The sequence below is a fragment of the Diadema antillarum genome, unplaced genomic scaffold (assembly GCF_040938485.1).
Source record: "Diadema antillarum isolate AM-2024a unplaced genomic scaffold, OU_Dant_1.0 seq00001271_RagTag, whole genome shotgun sequence".
Lineage (NCBI taxonomy): Eukaryota > Metazoa > Echinodermata > Echinoidea > Diadematoida > Diadematidae > Diadema > Diadema antillarum.
In genome coordinates, this window is record NW_027272053.1 from 82221 (window position 1) to 105467 (window position 23247).

Below are 23247 nucleotides of genomic sequence, written 5' to 3' on the forward strand. Positions count from 1 at the left end.
TTCTCCCCAACCTTCAAACCTCAGCCACCAATACAAAGAACGAGAGAGTAGGAGACAGAGAAAAGACAGGTTATTCATGGTGAAAGAAAATAAAAAGAAAGTTAGATGGGTAGATTGAAGGATATATGTATGCCTATACAGATAGATAGGCAGATTGAAGGATATGTGTAGCCTATATACAGATAGATAGGCAGATAGAAAGAAAGATAGATAGATAGATAGATAGATAGATAGACAGATAGATAGATACACTGTAGATAGATAGATTGATAGATAGATCTAGGGCCTAGATAGACAGATAGATAGATAGATATATAGATAGATAGATAGATACACTGTAGATAGATATATAGATAGATAGATAGATAGATAGATAGGGCCTAGATAGAAAGATAGATAGATAGATAGATAGATACATAGTGTTACGGGAGGTTAATTTGGCCTAACGAACCATCATAACCACCAAAATACCCAGACTCTCAAACAAGGTGTTTGGTCGATCTCGGTCATCTTGTCGAACTCCTTTATTTACATATTCCTCCGTGGAACAATCAAGTGCCCAGAAATGATAGTACAATGCACATGTATCCATAACACTTCCCCCCTAAAAGAGTGCATTTAACGTTTTAACACAAATGGACTCTATGTACGTTGGCACAATATTTTGGAACAGCATTGTACATTCCTCTTCCAATTCACTCTTATAACTCCATGAGTTTACCATGGTTACATCATTATAAGAACACATAAACAAAGTATGCTATGGCTATATCATCATCACAACCTGTGATAAAACATGTACGACTTTAGTACCATTCAACATGTTCCAATCTTACACTCTCGTGAGTTACTGCTGCTTGTGAGTTACAGCATACTGGAATTGCATGTAGTTGTGCAACACTGAATACTGCAATGTTAACTTTCTCAACACCTTAACCTTTATGCAATCATGTTATGCATACAGCACAAACAATACATTTGTACCAAAATCATGTGGTTTCCTCGTTAGAACACACATGCAACATAAATCAATTTTTTACACTGTCATTATCAAATGATTAACCTGTGTACAACGATTATAAAACACGTCATCTCTTCCACAAGCAACTGCATATAATCCAACTGTTGTAATCATATTACAACCTAAAACCAAAACATCATATTCCATGATATGTGACTTGCATATACCTGTAGACGTGGTGTCAGCATCTATTGAAATGTCAAGATATCAACAAATGTCATATACCCGAATTATGTTTCTAAAAACTTGCCTGTCAACATACAAAACACCAAGAGTATGACCTACCTAACAAAGCATCAAATGAACCTGAATGAGATATCCCCGATGATAACCTGTGTGTATACCTGTATACATCCCTGTATAACACAGTTCGCTTAAATACAATTGTACATGCCTGTTGGTATATTGGATCAACTGTGAAATACTGGACACCTTCGCCAAGGCAATGATTGAACTATAACAATGAGCAAAAGCTATGTACATGTATAACTATATAATTTCTGTACCTAATACAGTATACATGCTAATTAAATCCAAAAGGCAACATCCAATAAACTTAGGGTGTATGCCACAACAAATTTAACCAATACCTGTACATGTACAAGTATAAAACTTCAAATACCTGAACGGTACCTACATTACTCGATACATAAAATTCTCTATACAAACAGCAACACTACCTGTTTGAAATCATTTTACCAACAACTCACATTCTTGACAACTGTTGATGGCTAGTGTAACTTAAAACAGCCTTCATAATGTCTTCTTTTGGAGAGTGACTCAAAGCACAATTATAGCTTGCTGTGTTTCCTTATTAACACAAACATGTCTGAAGATACTTCCTTGTTGTTATTTACACATTCAAAGTGCCATTCATGCTGTTGGCATCACAATTATAGTGTATGCAAAATACATACATAAACATGATGTACACACACTTTCCTGTGTACTTGCAAAACAGAATTACACCTGTTTAAAGTGTCACAAACATAAAATACATTTGCACAATTGTTGCATCTGGCAACAATACAAAATATCGAGATGTCTCAATTAAGCACGGGAAAGTGTGTCCGCGACAATGTTTTCCTTTCCGCGAATGTGCCTAATGTCAAGGTTATACTCCTGTAGGATTAAACTCCATCGCATCAGTCTCTGGTTTTTGTTTCTCATTCTGTTGACGAATGTCAGTGGGTTGTGATCAGTCCACACAACAACGGGTTGAGTTGTGCTGCCCACGTAGACATCAAAATGGCCGAGCGAAAGAATTAACGCTAGGGTCTCCTTCTCAACGGTAGAATACCTCCGCTGGTGCGCGTTAAACTTCTTCGAGAAGTAGCAGACTGGTCTGTCCACTCCATCGTCATCAGCCTGCATCAGCACGGCGCCTGCTCCGACATCGCTGGCATCGACAGCTAGGCTGAAGCCTTTTGTGAAGTCCGGCGCTGCCAACACAGGACCACTCGACAGGATTGCCTTCACTTGGTCAAACGCAGACTGGCATGCGGCTGACCACTGGAACTTCACGTTCTTCCGCAGGAGATCAGTCAAGGGTGCCACAACATCCGAGAAGTTATGGCAGAAGCGACGGTAGTATCCGGCCATGCCGATGAATCTCATCAGCTCCTTCCTCGTCTTGGGAACGGGGACATCTTGGACTGCTTGGACTTTAGCCGCTGCGGGACGAACTCGACCATGACCAACGACGTGACCAAGAAACTGCACTTCACTATGTCCAAACTCACTTTTCACCAAGTTAACTGTGAGACTGGCTGCTGACAACCGCTTGAACAACTCCCTCACCGTTCTCACATGGTCATCCCAAGAATCGCTGTAAACCACCACATCATCGATGTATACCTCACAGCCATCCAATCCACAAATCAACTCATTCATCATGCGTTGGAATGTAGCCGGGGCGTTTTTCATGCCAAACGGCATCACGGTATACTGAAAAAGGCCCTGTGGAGTTACAAACGCAGAAATATCCTTTGCTCTCTGTGTCAAAGGTACCTGCCAGTAACCTTTCAGTAGGTCAAACTTGCTAATATAGCTCGCTGTTCCAATACGATCGATGCAGTCATCGACTCTTGGAACAGGGAAGCAGTCCGATTTGGTACATGAATTCACCTTCCTATAATCAGTGCAAAAGCGATATGAGCCATCCGGCTTGGGAACTAATACACATGGTGAACTCCATGCACTAGTGCTTGGCTCTACAATGTTATGTTCTAACATGTACTCCACCTCAGTCTGCAAATGTTGCATCTTCTCTGGGTTAGCACGATAAGGGTGCTGCTTGATGGGATCTGACTCCCCCACATCCACATCATGTTGCACCACACTTGTGCGACCAGGAACATCTGAAAACAACTCAGGAAAATCTGCAATGATCTGTTTCACATCATCTCTCTCACCATGGGACAAATGAACCATTTTCCTGTCAAGATCACAAAGTGCATCCGAGTTCTTAAGCTTCACACTTGAACACTTCCTTTCTAGTTCAGCACATTGGTCATCTCTTGTGTGATTCAACTCTTCTCCTACTACACACATGACTGGCTTCACACTCTCACCTGCACTTCTCTCAACATACTGTGGATCATTCTTCTGTGCATCAATCAAAGAGCTCTTGTTCAACCCAATCTCAATTTCATCTACAGGCCGAGACTCATCCACTATCTGATGTGATTTTGATGCTGCGGTTCTACTTGCTTCTACATCATCTAACCGACAGAAGAAACTCCCTTCTAGACTCATATCCTCTGGACTAGCCTTCAATTCAGACTCCTCTGATTTTCTAGACATGGAACGTGTGACTACACAAACTGGGAAAACTTCAGGGAATTCCTGAACCAATGCAGCTGTCTCATTTCCTTCTTTATCCAAAGGGACTGCACTGACCACTGGAATAGTCACTTTGTCTCCTGCAAGATCATTGCCTAATATCAATGCTACACCATCCATTGGAAGTGACTTCCTAACACCAAGGCTCACCCTTCCTGAAACTAGGCCTGACTGCAAATCGACTGTGTGAAGAGGGGCTTCAACATAACCTCCTTCTACTCCTTGTAACAGTACACTTGTACCTGTGGACGAAGTTTGCCCAAAAGGAAGGACACTGTCGAGAATCAATGACTGGGATGCACCAGTATCTCGCAGGATGGTAACCTTTCTGGCTTCATCACACCCTACCAATGACACATAGCCTACAGAAGTGAATGGTTCATACTGAGACTTAATCTTGTCTTGATCAGCTGACTTAATCACACTCTGAACTTGTTCACACCAATCACCTGCCGATTCCACTGAACGACTCACCAATCCATTGGGATGAGACTTCATTTCTTTGTCTTTTTCCTGTTTTTTCTTGTTCAGAATGGGACAATTAGACTTCACATGCCCTGGTTGCCTACAATGGAAACACACAATAGGCTTCTCAGTGTTCCTACCTTTCTTGTCAGTCTCATTTCCCACCACTAGACCAGCTTTCACCTCTGTCTTACTGCTAGAATTTGTCTTGCCAACACGTAGACGATTAGGAGCTGCATATTTGCTTCCTACATACCTGTTTCCATGACTACGGGACAAAGTATACTCATCAGCCACTGTACTAGCTACCAACAAAGTTTTCACTTTCCGTTCCTCAATATGCGAACGCACCTCTTGAGGTAGCGAATTCTTAAACTCCTCTAGTAGCACAAGTTCCCGCAAATCATCAACAGTATCCACGCCTACTGATTGCAGCCAACGAGTGAAGGCAATTTCCTTCACTTTTGCAAATTCTCTGAATGACTGTGACTCCAGTTTTCTACTATTCCTGAATTTTTGTCTGTACGCTTCAGGAACCAAGGCGTACGCGTTCAGAATTGCCTTTTTTACTGTTGCATAATCCTGAGCTTCTTCGCGCGACAGTGAAGCATAAGCATCACATGCCTTTCCCTTTAACTTAGTCTGCAAAAGATGAGGCCATTTTTCTTTCGGCCACTCCATGCTATCCGCCACCTGTTCGAAATGCAGGAAATACCTATCCACATCTCCTTCATCGAACTCAGGGACTATTCTGACATTTTTGGCGATATCAAAATGCCCACCACTGACGCTTACACCATACTCTCTCTCACCGACTTGACGAGCCCTTTCAAGAGAAACCTTCTCTCTCTCTAACTCAATTCTCGCTTTTTCAAGTTCAAGCTCTTTCAGACGTACTTCTACACTCCCTTGCACATCACCAGGGGGACTACCTGATATGCTACGCAATGCCTGGAGGGGAAATACTTCTTCATCTACAAGAAATTTGATCGTGTGCTGTGTAATCTCTGACTTTTTCATTGTGCTCTTCACAGCAGGAACCTTGTAGTTTTCTGCAACACGCAACAAATCAACCTTTTTCAAGGTTAGCAATTCCTCAACTGTGGGTGAATCCACAAACTTCTCAATGGAAAAATCTTGATCTTTCTCCATTATGCACCAATAATGTACAGTTAATAGTGCAACAAGAAAACCTGACTTCTCACCAGCCAGCCAGCTGAAAAAAACCCTTTTCAATTGAAGAAAACCAGTCGCACTATAAACAATCACCCGTATGCTATACCACACAAGACCCGACTGGGAATAACCCGTATGCTACACCACATACGAACCGACTTGGAATAACCCGTGTGCTAAACCACACACGAACAACAATGGCATAACCCGTGTGCTAAACCACACACAAACCACCGTGGAATAACCCGTGTGCTATACCACACACGAACCACCGTGAAATACCTGTATGCTAAACCACATACAAACCACCGTGGAATAACCCGTGTGCTAAACCACACACGAACCACCGTGAAATCACCTGTATGCTAATCACATACAGCTGTACAAACCGTCGTGGAATAACCCGTATGCTTAACCACATATGAACCGCCGTAGAATAACCCGTATGCAAAACCACACACGAACCACCACGTACGGGACCAACGACCAACGTTTGACCAACGTTTCCACGCAGACACTACAGCAGCGTATACCCAGATTAAACCATCCTCAACACTACGCACGTGCCAAATTAACCCTTTCGATCCCGAAAGAAATACGAACGTGAGTTTCCCTCACGCAGACACAGAAAGACGACCGATTTACATCAAAATGTATACCATATCACTCCGCGTCCATCTCCGTGCATACACACACGTACACACACTACGCCGTAAACGCACCATGCTTTCTCAAATCGTAACACCTTCACATACAGTACACTGTAACAATCACGATGCAAACGACATACGTAGTTGCGCGACGTAAACTGTATCGCGATCGCCCATGTCCACGACATAGCATAAAGTGCTACACACGCTACTCACCGAAATTCATCGGCCAAGCGAGAACGAAAAAACACTCCTGGCATGCCTGGGATAATATCAAACCCGACCAAATCACCTAAGTCCGCAGAAACCCTGCCGAACTCCCGGACGTGCCCCCAATTTGTTACGGGAGGTTAATTTGGCCTAACGAACCATCATAACCACCAAAATACCCAGACTCTCAAACAAGGTGTTTGGTCGATCTCGGTCATCTTGTCGAACTCCTTTATTTACATATTCCTCCGCGGAACAATCAAGTGCCCAGAAATGATAGTACAATGCACATGTATCCATAACAATAGATAGATACATAGATATATATATACATACATACATACATACATAGATGGATAGATACAATGACACATACAACAGATACATTCATAGATAGGTAGAGAACTAGTATGGAATGTAGACAGATAGATAGACATATAGATAGATAAATAAATAGATGGATAGGTAGATAGATAGATAGATACATTGTAGATAGTTTGCGAAAATTTCATTGTTTCGAAAATCTTGTTTTACAGTAACCATGAAGGTATGTGCAACCCTCATTCTCATTCTACACATCTACTTTGAAGACATCACTGAGTCATAGAGACTAATGCTTCATCTGCAATATTAGGTAAAACATGGTGATGCATCCATCTACATAACTTTGGGGACTCTAGTACTCAAACTCTTCTACAAATGCACAGCTTATCCCAGTTTTCTCTGTTCAGACAAGAGTTTCTTCTTCAAGATTATGATAAATGTGCCTCGCCAAATTGCAAGGGGGGAGGGGAAGAAACAGACAACCTTGCAGCAGTTTTACCTTAAAGAAAAATGCAGCAAAAAAAAATATATATATACACTTGAGCCTAAGAAATATCTAGGCTGCACCATATATCTTCCCCTCCCTTGGATCAATCCATAAACTTGACATAAATTGGTCCATTAAAGCACTGAGGGTGGGGTGGGAGTGGGGGTGGGGAGTGGGATTTTTGACATTGAGAAAAGAGGCTGGTTCATCTACTGTTGTTTCTCCCCCCCCCCCACCCCACCCCCTTTCCTTTTCCTTCTTGCCTTACGGGAATAAATAAACTTTCACAATTTCAAGGAATGTTGAATGTTCAGCTGTTTTAAGCTCTGGGGAAACAGACAAGCACATGAAGAGACCACAGGAGTGCCATGGTCATCGATTATGTTCGCAGAAAAGATCAGAGCTGAACAAAGATGTGAGATCTTTGTCAAATCATACTGTATTGTGGGCAAACTGCATGTTGTAACATACCAAAACAGCCACATTATTATCAAGCACAAGGACTACAAGTCCCTACAACAAGTTATTGCTATTACCATCACTACGACACACACACACACACACACACACACATCTTTTGATAGAGATATATAGATGCAGATGGTAATGAACTTATATTTTCTCAATCTGAGAGATTCTCTTTTAGTGGCAAGGATGATAATGATGATTATAATATAATGATTGTGAAGATGGTGAAGATGGTGAAGATGGTGATGATGATGACGATGACGACGATGAAGATGATGACGATGATGATAGTAATAATCTGGTTAACAATAACCTGTAAAACTGATTTTTTTTTTTCACTATGTATAACATTAAGCCAATGGCAAATAAAATATTCAAATTCAGTCACCATACTGTGATGATTATCTGTTGCTATTTTTTTTACAAACTATGAACAGCAATCACCCCACACAAATACAACACATCTGTATAGATTTCCCTTTCTTCATATCATTTTCTTTTTTGTCCTATACTTTCACACCTGCTAGAACATGCCATACCTGCCAAACCTGAAACAAACCCACGAAATCATCTTTGTTGTTATTCATGACTAGAATATAATATCACATATCTATTCATACATATGTTACATATTTGCATATTCATAGCCATATTCATATCCACAAGACACAAGTAAGATGAAATATAATATGCCAATTTTTATCATCTTCGATCTTTCTGGTCCTTCCTTCTCCCTTTAAAGTAATTAACTAATAGAAAGACTTGCATGAAGACTAAACCGGCATGCATGTAGCCTTGTAAATTACCTATCAATTATTAGTATCTAGGCACATTTTAAGTATCTAACCATGTGTGAAATAAACATTATCCGGTGCTGGAATGTTGCAAACCTCCACAACCCCACTACCTACGATGTGATACTCTGACCTCCAATTAACCTATGAAATTAGCAAAATATTTCTAAACGGAAAGAGATTTATGGCTAAAGACAAAAAAACACAGGAAAACAGATCAGAACACAATCTGGCTTCTTAGAAAAATGCTGACAAGGAAAAAAGAAAAATCTGATGCCACTGATTTGATTGAAATTCATGGAAAAGACAATAACAGCCACATTAATCTTCCACAAAATGAAATAAAGCAGCTGAATATATCACAATGTATTTATGTACACCATTTTGTTTCAGTCATGTGACGGAGGTATAGGATGTACACATGTAACAGAATGTCAGGTTACACATATCATTATGTTGTGATGTACACGTACCAACACCAAAATGACCATTTTATTTGATGTTTGTCTAACTCTGCTCACACTTCAACTGATCAGCTCCGTTTTAATCTTTTCTAGGGGCCTGAGCTTTCGATCCTAGCAGAATCTTCGTCAGAGGCAAAATGACAAACAGGCAGGGAAAGCAATCACATATAAGGATTTCACACAACAAGAACAGACAGGGACAGGCTGGGTACACAAAACAAAGAAAACAAAGGAGAGGGTGGGAAGTCATGGGCAAGGAGCCCAACAGGTAAAGGGAGGGGATTAGAGCGAGCAGGAGGGTGGACAGACAAAAGGCAGAGGAGAGCGGACAGACAAAAGGCGGAGGAGGGTCAGTAATGATCATGAGGATCAAGGAGGCAACCATTGAAGGAAAGGATGAATAGGGAGGCAACATCAAAGAAGATAAGGAACACCAGAAGGATATGGAAAGGGAAAGAGTGAAAAAAAGCAACAGCAAGGGAAGGGGGGGGGGGGGGCTGAACAAACAGGGAGCCCTAAAGGTGTACCAGGAGGAGGCAACAAAAGGAAGTAATCAAACATATCAAAGTATATACACATATAGTAATGGCAAAAGTGACAAAGGAATAACAGTAATGAAAAAAATAATAATAATAATTAATATATATATATATATACACAGATAGATAGATAAAAGAAATAAAATAAAGCACATGTGAAAACTAGGGGAGAGAAAATTGTATACATGTATGTAGATAAGCAGGCAGGGCAAAATAAGCACAAGTATGTATAAACAAACAAACCTAGTGTGTGTATGTGTAGGCGGAAAAGGCTGTATAAAAAAGATTCGGGCTATAGGAAGGAATAAATTGGGGAAAAAAGGATCTGCAAATGAAAAAAGCGCAAAGAAAGAACAAAATGAAATTAAAAAATGAAAAAGAGAAAAAAATAATGGTGGTAATAATAATGAAAAAATAAAGGTGGTTAGTCATTTCCCTCCTGGATGTTGAGGCCATGGGGTTGGATGGTGTGAAGTCGTCTCATCCAGAGCTTCTCTCTGCTGGTTCTGACTGTGTCTGGACGAGTGCCTAAAGATTCAATGCCCTGTAGAGTCATATCAGTGATGGAATGATCGGGTAGATTGAAATGGTGGCCCACTGGAGTGTCGAGCTTGGCTGTGTTGACAGTAGATCTGTGTCCATAGAAGCGTCTTTTGAGTGTAGTCTTGGTTTCCCCAACATACTGGATTCTACAAACTCTGCAAGTGATGAGATACACAACATTAGTGGTAGTACAAGTGATGTTTCCCTTTGTGTGGTGAGAGAGGCCGGTAGAGTTGCTGGTGAAAGAGTCACTCTCATGGATGTGTATGCTACAAATGATGCACCTACTGGCTGAACATTTGAATGTGCCATGCTGTAAAGGAGAAGAATTGTCAGTGAGGGAGGGTACTTCAGCACGGACGATGAGATCCTTAAGGTTGTGGGGGCGTCGGTATGCCAGGATGGGAGTATCTGGGACGGCCTGTAAGAGACGATCAGAGGTGTGAAGGATATGGTGATTATCACGAAGGATATTGTGGAGAGAGGGTAGATTGGGATGGAAAGTGGTCACAAGGGGTATTCTGTCAGTGATGTCCTGCTTGTTGGTTTTCGGTTTGAGAACTTCAGATCTTGGGAGAGAACGAACTTTGTTGATGGCTTGTTGAATTCTCCTGGTACCATAGCCCCTGGCTGCGAGATGTCTCTTCAGGTTCCTGGCATGGAAAGAAAACTCAGAATCCTCAGAGCAGATACGGCGAAGTCTGAGGGCTTGACTGTAAGGGATACTGGTTTTGCAGTGGCGGGGATGGCAGCTGGCTGAGTGGAGGTACTGATGGGTGTCTGTGGGTTTAGTGTAGAGAGTGGTGGTGACATGGTTAGACTCCTTCCTAACGGTGACATCGAGGAAGTTGGTCTTTTCTTGGGAGAAATCAGAAGTGAATTTGATGGTTCTGTGGAAAGAATTGATGTGGTCAATGAAAGTATGGAGGCTTTCTTCCTCCCTGGTCCAGATGAAGAAAATGTCATCGATGTAGCGCCACCAGATCCATGGACGACAGGGGGCTGAATCTAACATCTGCTGCTCTAGCTTGGTCATGAAGAGACAGGCGAAGGAGGGAGCCATCCTGGTACCCATAGCTGTGCCAGATACCTGTAAGTAGTGCTTGTCCATGAATGTGAAGTTGTTTTTCGTCAGTACATGTGACATGAGGGATTTGATGTCAGATATGGGGGGGTTGGAATGGCCGCTGCAAGTCAAAGCCTCACAGGAGGCTAGAATACCTTCATCGTGGGGAATATTGGTGTAGAGAGAGGAGACGTCGAAAGTACCGATGATTGCTGTCTCGGGTATCTGGTCCTTGATGTCATCGAGTTTCCTGAGAAAGTCTGGTGTGTCATGAATGTAGGAGGGTGCGAGTGAGACAAGAGGTTTAATGTGGTGATCAACAAAGAGGGAGATGTTCTCTGTTGGGGAACCATTTCCAGAGAGGATGGGACGACCGGGATTGCCAGGTTTGTGGATCTTGGGGAGGAGATAGAATCGGGCAGGTTTGGCATTAACGGGGGAGAGAAATTTGTGAGCCTTCTTGGTGAGGTGTTCATGTTCCTTCATGTCATCGAGTGTCGACTGGATCTGTTGGGAGAAATTATCGGTGGGATCAAAGTCAAGAAGTGTGTAGTGGGAAGGATTGCGGAGATGTTTCATGGCTTCATCGATGTACTGCTGGCGGTCCATTACTACAACAGCTGATCCTTTGTCTGCGGGCTTGATGATGATGTCAGGCCTGTTTTTGAGAGATGAGAGAGCCTGGCGTTCTTCCTTTGGGAGATTGTCATGTGATGCAATGTCGAGCGTATCTGCGGAGTGGACTTGAGATGAGACAGCTTCGATGTACGTTTCCAGGGAGGGAACTCTGTTCTTGGGGGGAATCCATGAGCTTTTAGGATGAAAGGGCTCAGGAGCAGAAGGGGGTTCATCGAGAAAAAACTCTTTGAGGCGTAACCTGCGGTAGAAAGTAGAGAGGTCTTGGCTGAGTGCTATCTGATCGACCTTGGGTGGAGTGGGGCAAAACTTGAGACCTTTTGAGAGAAGAGACGTTTCTGCTTGAGATAGGGGAGAAGAAGAAAGGTTAACGACAGAAGTGGAGGATGCATCAGTGGATGTGGTGTGTCGCCTGAATCTGTTGGACCTTTGACGTTTCTTCGTGAAGTTGCCTATTTTCTTGTTCCTGCGAGCAGTGAGGTCAGACATATGTTTTGAGAGACAAGATTCAATTTCATCATTGTATTTGAGCCACTGGGTGTCGGTGCAGCAAGAGCGAAGTTCAGTCTCCAATCTGTCGATGTCAGCTGAAAAGAAAGTGAGAGAGGCAGCACACTGTTCGGAGAGAATGTTAATCAAACGGATGGAAGCTCCATGTAGAGTCTGGTTCCAGCGTTTCCGTAGTTCAGGCGAGAGTGTTCCAAGAGCTGGAGTGCAGTGGAGTTGGAGACCTGTGGGTATCATGCGGTTGAGGGAGTAGAATCTGTAATTATCCTGGTGAAATGAGAATCTGAGGGCCTTGAGCTTGGTTTTCCTCAGTTGATGAAAAAGAGATAGATGGTTAGCCATGGTAAGCATGGGACAGAGAAGAACAATGATAGCCAAACAAGGGAAGGAGAAATACATAGCCTGTCAGAATTGAGGGAATTCAAAAAGGGGAGCAAGATTGACCTGTAAGGCGGATAAATCAAAGGGAAAAGGGTAAGTACAGTCGGTCAATGTACAGCTAGGCCAACCTGTGCTAAGCAGAAAAGTGAGTGAAGAGAAATGATAAAGGGAAATGAGACAAGCTCAGAGATAAAGGCACGGAACTGAAGAGAAAAGTACCAGGAACGGAGACAAACACCTGAAAAGAAAGTAACAAATACGATACAAACAAACAAATATAACACTGTGGAAACAAAGATACTACAAGTCGAGAAGTGGGAGGGAAACAGGGCAAGGAAGGAGACTGAACTGGAACAAAGCAATAAAACAATTAAAACAGAACAGAGAAGACAAAGAGGATAAGGAGGATCACGTGGGCGTGATGCAACAGCAGAAAAGGAACTAAATGTAGCAAAAAAAGCTGCTGAAAACTGCTTATCCAATGAAAGCTCGCCTTCATTGGATAAGCAGTTTTCAGCAGCTTTTTTTGCTACATTTAATCTTTTCTACTCACAATAACGTCATGTCTAAGGTGAACTAACTATCATTTGAATCCCCCCCCCCCATAAAAAAGAGAAAACGTGACTACATATATATGTTTGTCCACATTACCAGGCACTGTTCATTAAAGGTATTCCCTAATAAGAAAGAAATCATAAAACCTATTACAAAATAATGGTATTTGTATGTCAAATAATCATTCTGTAAAGAGGGAAAAGCAAGAATGTGCAAAACTGTATTTCACATGTACAATATCAGCTTATCTTTGGCATACATTTGTATCTATAATTAGCTTAATCCTTTATATCATCTTTTAACAGATATACATGTGTGTGTGAAAATAAAGCTTTGATGTAGGTGTTCTTGGAGCCTCAAAAGCTCTATTGTGACACTTTAAGACTTCAGGTGACAGAATTATAAACAAGAGTCTGTCCCTCCCTAGACTAATCAACTCCTGATTACTCCACACTTCAGGGAAAATTTATCATCACTGACCACTAAATCAGCCTAGGCCGAAAATGGGTTCGTCGAGTTTGATCTTTATGCAGGTTTTCCAGGTAAGGCAAAATGTCAAATACAGAGTATCAACAAAATCTCGCTGTAGACTAGACCAATAAATCTGCCTCTTGTTTAGTAGTCTCTTGTTAACTGTATAGTTGGTACATGTTGTATGTTCCGTAGTATGGTCAGCCCCTCCCTGCAGATAGATATCTACCATACGCTCTGATGTGCAGACTTATTTGCCACACGACGGCAAGTAGGAAACGGGGTAGAATTTCCCTTTTTCTGTTATAAAAGATCACAAAAATCGGCATACATACCTCAATATACTCAAGGAACGAATCACGCTCACTAATTTACACCATTCTGCATGCTTTATCCGGAAAACGGCCCTAAAGCTCTGCCCGCCTACAAGATGCAGCAGTCATGTTCAAACCGCTGAAGTCGCGTGAGCGCAGATAGATCGCTCAGTCTGCACAGCACAGTGAATTGAAGATACCTGTCTGCTGTAAGGGGTCACCCGTATTACTGAGCATCAGACGCCACCAAACAAGAGGCAGAGTTATTGGTCTAGCTGTAGACCAACCAGAGAAGTCCTACAGATAATCAATATTGCTTCTTCAAATGTGGTGTGAAAAACAAGCAATTATAGAATATTGAAACCTATATTCTTGTGTGCGCATGTTTGTCTTTGTTTTTCGTTTGTGCAATGGAGTACTTTGTAGTACATTGTATGTAGAAACAAAATACCTGCCCTCACCTTAATTGATCGATTAAATTCTGTCCAATACTGATCGTGTTGACTGACGCATCCACGGTGATGTTCCGCTGATGCTCGAACTCTGCCAAGTCTGTTTCGGCGCCCTCTACACTCTCGGACACCGTGTTCCGTCTGAGACTCTCTTGCAGCTCTTTGTACCACTGACTCAGCTGTTGGGGAAAGAGAGAAGAACTGTGACTCCTCAGAAAAGGAAAAGAGCCAACCCAGACTACAGGTGCTTGATTTTTGATTATTCTTCTTTACTCCTTCTTTATAATAATAATATTGATAATAATCATAATAATCATAATAATCATAATAATAATAATAATAATAATAATAATAATAATGATAATAATAATAATGATAATAATAATAACGATAATAATAATAATAATAATAATAATAATAATAATAATGATAATAATAATATTAATAATAATGATGACGCCGACGCCGACGACGCCGACAACGACAACGACAACAACAACAACAACAATAATAATAATAATAATAATAATAATAATAATAATAACAATAATAATATAATGGTCTTCTTATCCAAGGTAGCGTCTTCAGTGTTGCCACTGCTTTACCAGAGGGCCCTGCCATTATTATTACCCTAGCATTGCCAGATACCCATCTATACACCTGGGTCGAGAGGGACATTGTGCATAAAATCATCTTGTCCAGGGATGTAAGCACTGGGCAGGAATGGAACTCGGGCTCTCCGATTTGGAGAGGTGGGAGTCTTATCCACTATGCCACAGTGCCCCCACTTTAAAGACTAGTCCCGAGTTTACTCGGACAGGTGTCTACAGGAATTGTGAGTTACGGCAAAATCAGCTCGTCCTAAACAGGTTCAAGGGGCTCACACCTACACAGCTCTTCCTGAGTACTTGCCCAAATGCAAGAAGTCTTGAGAGAGAGCAGAGTTAAAGCTTGTATTTCCACTGTTTGTTTGAGATGAAAAAGTCGTGACTCGGATCGAATGATTCAATTGTCACAAAAGAGCAAATCACTATAGATTTTAATACAGTCAACATAATATTGTATTAATGTTGAGCAGAAGGCTGGTGAATAGACTGGTTCCTTTCGTTTCTCCATGATTGCACTAAATAACGTATAATCAATAAGGAATTATTTTGACATGTGCACAATCAGTGAAAATTTTACATCAAAAGATGCTTTAGATCTCAATGCACTATCACAAAACTTTACCATAGTTTCATAAAATGAAGAATTAGTGAAATGTTTGTTTTCAATTAATCATCTAATCATCTTTTAGTATAAGTGTGAATTTTAGCATTCTTCAAAAATACCCTTGCATGGATGCAGGAGATTCGGTTTCTGGCATATAAAATTATACATGAATTTTTCATTTACAACTCGACATGTATGTTGTATTAACTATAATACGATAATGCATGAATAAATGCATTATCTGCGGCTCACTGTTCTAACAGTCAATAAGAATAGCAAAACCAAAAGCACATACTCTGTATGTACAGCTGTACGTATTCTGCTGTATGTCCCTCCCCCCCCCCCAAAAAAAAAAAAAAAATACGATGGGATATTCTGCAACAATAACTTTAAAAATAGTAAATCAATCCACATACAATTTCAGGGTTTGAAAATATAACTTATCACCCACATCTTACAGAAACCCCATCAGATTTGCTTCAGTGGTCAAAAAGAAACAAGGATTTTTGTAGAACATGTCAGGAATCCCTTCCCTTCAAGTTCTGTCTATTGTGTTCACATATCAATATGCAGTTCCAAGAGCATCCAAGTGCTAAACTTGGAAGAATTACACTCATGACATGCTTTACAATAATCCACATTTCTCTGTGACCACTTGACCAAATTGAATGGGTTTTCTGCAAAATACAGATAAGGTTTTATATCTTTAGAAATTTCATTCAGAAATTGCATTCAGACAGTTTAATCATATTGAAAGTTATCCATGCAGATTACATCCGATTGTAAAGGGGGGGGGGGGGGACATCCTGGATGTACATGTATGTACATATTGTACCGATGTAATGTGTATGCATGCAAACACAGCAAATTTTTTTAATTGAATTGAATTAAATAAAAAACTGAGCTGACAGCAACATCTACACTCTAACCCTTTGAGGACTGACTGAGTTTGCTACAACACACATTTCTCACAGACACCTACCCAAGTACATTCGGGACTAGTCTTCAACGGGTTAAACAGCCAATGGCAAGACAAACTTAAGAATATATATGCGATTACGTGACTAATTTACCTCTTTACTGTGCTGATGAAAGGCCACTGACATAACGAGAAGTTGTCGCCGTTGCTCGACTCGCTCCACAAAGTCGTGGACTTTGACTTCCAGCGCCCTGGCGACGGGTTCGATTTCGTCCGGTTCGCACTCCCCGGTCTGAGCGAGTTGAGCCGCGTCCTTTAACAGCCGCTCCGCATTGGTAAATGTGTTCTGCAACATTCGAGCAAAATAAGAAGAAAAATTCAATACGGTGCGCACAAAGGATGCTATAATGAATTAATGATGCATTTTTCACTGACTCTCTATGGCTCCTTACATTAGAAAAGAAATTTAAAAAAACAAAACATCTTGGTCAGGATTGATTTACTTCCAAGCGATTGATGGATCTACTAGTCTAGAGTAAATTTCAATACAAGCATGCTGATCTATGGAAAGACAAGGCTACAAAATAAAGATGCACAGACTTGACAGTACATCAAGTATCAGGAAAGAGGCATAATTCATTTCATAACTAATATGATTTTTCTTCATGTGACTTGCATTCTTTAAAAAAAAAAATTGCTTTTTCAGAGGTTTCCTCCACAGATCATATTCCTGTTAGATTAACACAATAACTTTGTACAGTTTGATTTATACTCTTTGGACTGTGTGGTCAACCAATTTTAATTTTAATGAGCCCTGTATCTGCATTATTTTGGTGTCCTACTGAGGAACGAACCAAGAGTACATGTATACAGTCTGTACCAATGCCTGCAATGGAATCTATAAAGCATGCATCAATACAATGATTAATTTCAACTGTAATACAAATGTTAAAAAAAAGAAATGTGTCAAACACCAATTGATGCTCTCTTTGTATGATTATGCACAAAATGTACTGCACAGATTTGTACATCTGGGCAAGTGGACACATTTACATCTCTCTCCCTTTTTCATCTATTTTTCTCTCTATATCCATCTCTCTTTTTTCACTCTCTTTCTATCTATCCACCCATCTCTTTTTCCATCTTTGTTGTCACTTTCTCTCTCTCTCTCTCTCTCTCTCTCTCTCTCTAAAACTCATTGATCCCTTCATGTCTTGCCTTCCATACTCAAATATATGACCCTGCATCACGAAACCAACAAAAAGTTGCCAGACATAGATTTCTAGTTAAGGGCAGATTCTGGAAAAGCAGACTCTAAGCTTTACAATTGAAATGGACTCTCCTAACCTAAATCTAAATATTGGAAAGAAAGCTTACACTCTGGAAAAGTGTGAACCGAGAAAAATGGCTCTGAAATACAGGGTCTATCTGTCTATTCAAGCGCTTAATCTTTACCAAACCGTGCTAGCTGTGCGATGAATGGAACAAAAAACAGGATGTAAATCACAGGAGCAACAACAATGAAGGGACTATCAGATTAAGTTGAAATTGACCATGCTCTATTAACATATTCTTTCCATGATTAATGCCAACTTTCAAAGCAGTAGCTGTATCCCTTCAAAAGTTATCAGACTTGAAAGTGAAGAGTGTGCAAAGGATTATCAGGAAATGAAAAGGGGCCTCTAAGACATACCTGATCTCACTACTCGACAAAAAGGGTTGTAGTGAAACTGCTGAAAATGCACTTTCCCATTAAGTTCATGATCCAAAACTTAAGAATAATGTAGAAGAAGGGTAGGTCTATTAGAAAATATGAAAAACTTAATATAGACTTGGTTGACCCGTTTCACCTTTTTTGAGTCCTCACTTAAAATCAAGGGGTGTGACTTTTTGTTTATTTTGTGGTGCACGGTCACATATATTACAAACTGAAAGATACCTTACTGCAGTAAGATAGACAGCAGAGAATGACATCATTTTACACAATTACAGTGCTACATGTAAGTTTCTCTGTATACTGTATACGCTGTTATTTTTACTGATACAGATATTTTTGTGAATGAGGAGGTCACGGACATTTTCACAAGATGTTGTTTTCGCAAATTGACACAGAGGACTTCATAAGCGCACTATCACCTTAGCACATGGTGACATTTTCCTGTGTTGTTAAATTTGCAGTCCAACTGTGATTCGCGAAAAGCGTGAAAATTAAACCCTCGCAAAAATAACAGCTTATACATTGTACAGTACCTTGTCCAAATTCATCAAAATGTACTTAAATACTATTTTGTACTTTTCCCTGGATTCAGCCAAACTGGCAAATGCTCACACCAAAATTGCTTTCAGCAGCAACAACAATAACAACAACAACAACAACAAAGATGCACAATTTGCCAAAATTTGAAAATAAAACAAAAAATATATAGTCCTCGTATCTACAAAATGTCAAATGTTCAGGAGAGCCAAAAAACATGGCAGCCAAAGCACTGTGGCGAATGGCATAGCCTTTCCTTTGACGTTCCATGGTGGTTTCATTTTTGGAGTAAGACAGTTGGGATTTGGACAGGACATCACTTAACCCATTATTTGACCATAAATGCAAAAACTAATTTTCACCAAAATTGCAGATACAAAGTCTTGTCACCCCAGCCACGATATATGTAAGAAAGGAATACAAGCTCAAATTAAAATTGTGGTATGTTATACTCTTAGGTCTTACATGAGCACTTTCTTTACTGTAATACTGTATTCACCCAGTGGGACAAAACACACATATGTATTAAATTGTGTGTGCACAGCCTAAAATGAGCAAACAAAGCAACCTATACACAAAATACTAGTTATTGACCTAGAAATTCAATATTTTGGCGCATCAAATTAACGAGTACCAGCCAACCTCTGCAAATGGTTGCACAATCCAAGGACAAAACTAGGGTCCATATTGAAGAGCAGTGGGACTGAGGTTCTTATAAAACACTCTACAAGGTTTCTAGCAGAATGAATTAAATGTAACAAAAGTAAAACCAAATGGAATTGGGTTCATCTTGCTATTCTTCTCCATCAAAACAATAGACAGCGAGAGCGGAGGATAATGCAAGATTTTCTGTCTGTTCTGTATTTCACCCACTCTAATGTATGCAGAAGGCATTCAAAAGAAAATGAAATTCACAGAACACTTTCATATATCCAAACTACTGATCCCTTAACATGCAATTTAGACTTCAATGTCAGACATAATGATGTGATACCACTCAAACAGCTCAAAATTCTAGACTCATTCTAAAAGGTTGCAAACACAAAGTGACAGCCATTTTTCCTACACATCAAAAGATTAGAGACTCTTCTACAATGTATGTGCATTTTGTACCTTGATTTTACGACATCCTATACTATAATACTCGAAGTTGTTGTTGTTGTCGCGACCTTATGTATTTCCTGTTTTATTTCGGCGTTGCTGGTTTCTCTATCTCCTCCCGAGCCGTCGGCTCCGGGCAGTTGCGACCGGTGCCGTCGGCCGCAGAAGAGTATCCTACATCGAATGGCGTGGGTTTCGTCCCCTCTCCGCCTCCGTGTCGACGTCGAGGACGAAAAAGAAAAATTAATTAGCTACATGCATAATGCATTTTTGTGCGTGACGAAAGAGCCGAGCGTTTCAATATTCACGAAACCTGCGCTGGCCTCCTGCTTTCTCGATCTTCCATCTTCAGAGACACTGGGGGATACTAAAGATGATGGTGCAGCGAAATCTCTGACATCTTCCGGCGGACGCGCACGCACACACACAATGTACCTCGCAGAACTCTATACACACTCTACACTGTGTGTATATATTTCTGTGATGTACCTTTGCCTCCGCCTGTTACGTGTACTGAATGTATTGACGATGGTTACACGAATCTGTGTGTGCGTGATATGGACTACAAGGGCATTTACGTACAGTTCGCCATTATTGGCGTCCCCAAATGAAAACAACGAACGTTGGTTATGTAATTGTATTTTGCACAACTGCAGAATACTATATGCAGCTCAGGTACGTCATTTAGTTTGCTCGCCGTTTGCTCTCAAGTCCGGTGTCATTGTACGCAGACTGTTTAGGACGCGGCTAAATATATTTGCCGATCGTACCCTTACATATCAGATTACACGCGCAGCTGTGTCCATTCGTTTACTGCAGAGCTGCTGTAATCATACATATTCATAAGATGAGCGGACGTAGAGGAAAACCTCGCTTTGCCGACCGCCTATTTTTAAAATTGCAAGTGGAAATAGAATGTGTGGTTCTGGTCTATCAAACCAAGTTTTGGTGACAAAAAAAAGAGGGAGCAAATGAAGACGAATGCAGTGATGTATATATTCTTCTTTCTTCCATAACATGGGAAAAATATTAAAGAAAAAAATACAAGGTCGTGAGAACCTACTCCCACGGGTGCCTATTAAACCTGATGACTATGATCTCCCCCTCCCCAAATAATAACAATGATAATAATAATGATAATAATAATAATAATAATAATGATAAGGATAATGATAATAATGATATAATAATAACAATAATAGGAGCAATAATTGTAGGCCTGATATTAATTATGATAATGTACAATCTGAAGCAGATGTAGTTCTATATTAATATGATATATCAAGCCAAGTTTTGGTGATTAAAAACAACAAGAAGGGAGCAAAATTATGAAGACGAAAATATCTTATTTTTCTCTCATAACGTGGGGAAAAGAAACATGAAAAAAAAAACACAAAACAAACCGAGGCCTTGAGACCAGCCGTGGATTCCCGCGGGTGCCCGCGTGGATGCAAGAGCAGGGGGTAATCAAAGTCATAGTGTTAATATCTTCCCGTTTCGACGGGAACAACCTGTGGGCAGAACTTTCGGGGAATCTCATTTGCGTTTTTGGTAATTTTTCCCTGAATGTTTTTGTTTTTTGCCCTGCGGAGGTTGAAATGTGTGTGTGCGTGAGGGGGGGGGGGGAGGGGTGAGGGGCAACAAGACAACTGTTGGACTTCAACGGGTGCAAATAACCCCTCGAAACTCAAGTTCTATAATAAAAGCAAGTAGTGGCGGGAATGATCCCTACCAATTAATGGACCGGATCGCCTGGCATATACTACAAAAATGTATTATAAAATTTCTGGGAAGGGTGGTCATTTAGAAGACAGCACAATTAACGAAAGAATGAGAAGACTCTTCTTTTTATTTCTTCAATAAAAATGTGCAAAATCGTATTATGAGAAAAAAAATAAAACCCCTCAGACCCGTGGATTTCCACGGGTGCTGCTAGTAATATATAACAGAGTAACTTACACAACTTTTTTGAAACAAAAGAAAAATATCAAAGAGGATTAAAACCATACCAGGAAGTGTTACAGATTTTAAAAGAAAAATAAACAACTTTGGAAAACACAACATCCAGTGTAGTATGTGTTCTGCAAATCACAAAATATGCCATTTGGCTCACGGCTTTACACCATATTAAGAAATAATGCACGATGTATTGGCAAACAGGAACCTGTATTCTCAAGAATATTGATTATTTCATGATATGACGTAAAACCTCAGATTCTTCCCGAGATCCCTTGGGCTACGTGAAGAAGAAAAATCTGATAACCACAAATGTCGTATCAAGAGGATCGGAGCACGCAGAAATTGGTTCATGAAGATTCATGGGACTGGAGGAAAACGAAATATTGATTTCGACTTATTCTGTCTTGCACAAGAACCCGACAAGTATGGGCAAAAATTACACTTTAATTTCGACTCGAGGGACAAATACTCTCAGTATTCTTTAATCCTTCTTTCCCTTTACACTTCACAACACATCATAATTGTGCCGCTATGCACTCTAAGGAGGAAAAATGCAGAAGGTGAGAAAGATGCTACTGAATGCAATCACAGCTTACTCAAATTTGCGTATACATGACAAATCAGCATGATTCAATTTTATGATAATAATCATTATCATTATTATCATCATCATTATCAGTACCATTATATTATCTTTATTACTATTATCATCATAATAATAACCATGACAGTGACTATCATTCTTGATATTTTCTTCATTTCATCACTTTGGGTAATTACCACAGAAGTGTAAGCAGTGGAAACAATATTGCTTGTAAATATATCTGGCAGTCAAAAAAAAAAAAGAAGAAGAAAGAATTGGCCATTAATTACTACTATATCAGCAGAAGTAGTGTCCAGAATCATCAAGCATCGTGATCACTTTTTTTTTTCTTTTAACTCGTTGAGTACAGGCTGATTATACATAGACACATGCCCGAGCATTCTCGGGACTCGTCCTCAACGGGTTAATACAGTAGATTTCCACAGTCATAAGCTTGGCAGTAATGCCATACGAGGAACTGCAGTATAAATGTTTGTACATTGAAACTCAGTGCATCGTATGTACTAATACTGTATGTCCTACTAGGAATTAATATTGATTATATAAAATGACTCCTTTCTCTGATACATAAATGGACTGTACCCTTTGGCAAAATATTGACATGGAAACAGGGTTAGAACGCCTTGCACCATTATAAAATGTGTCCTTCATATGATCAAACATGAAGGCACCCCACCCCCCCCCCCCCCCCCCCCCAACAACCACCCCACTCTTTCCCTTGGCTATTAAAGCTTCATATTTTATCTTCTTTGTCCTCCTAACCCTCTTCTTAAAATAACTCTCCCCGCAGTGCCACCAAACTTAAACTGCTTTCCACTCCATTGGCAAATA

At 40.3% G+C, this 23247-nt stretch overlaps 1 protein-coding gene and 1 pseudogene across 1 annotated transcript in view; both read right to left on the reverse strand.

Annotated features, from left to right (window-relative positions):
• LOC139745498 (triple functional domain protein-like) overlaps positions 1-16823 on the reverse strand; it is a gene marked incomplete at its 3' end in the record, with an annotated part of 89297 nt that extends 72474 nt beyond the window's left edge. Inside the window, exons 1-2 of the mRNA XM_071655887.1 lie at positions 16653-16823; positions 14377-14546 (exon numbers count right to left, since the gene is read on the reverse strand). Coding sequence (XP_071511988.1) covers positions 14377-14546; positions 16653-16685 — 203 coding nt within the window. The remainder of the gene's footprint in view (positions 1-14376; positions 14547-16652) is intronic.
• On the reverse strand, positions 10666-11660 carry LOC139745492 (uncharacterized; annotated as a pseudogene).
• Positions 16824-23247: the final 6424 nt, after the last annotated feature.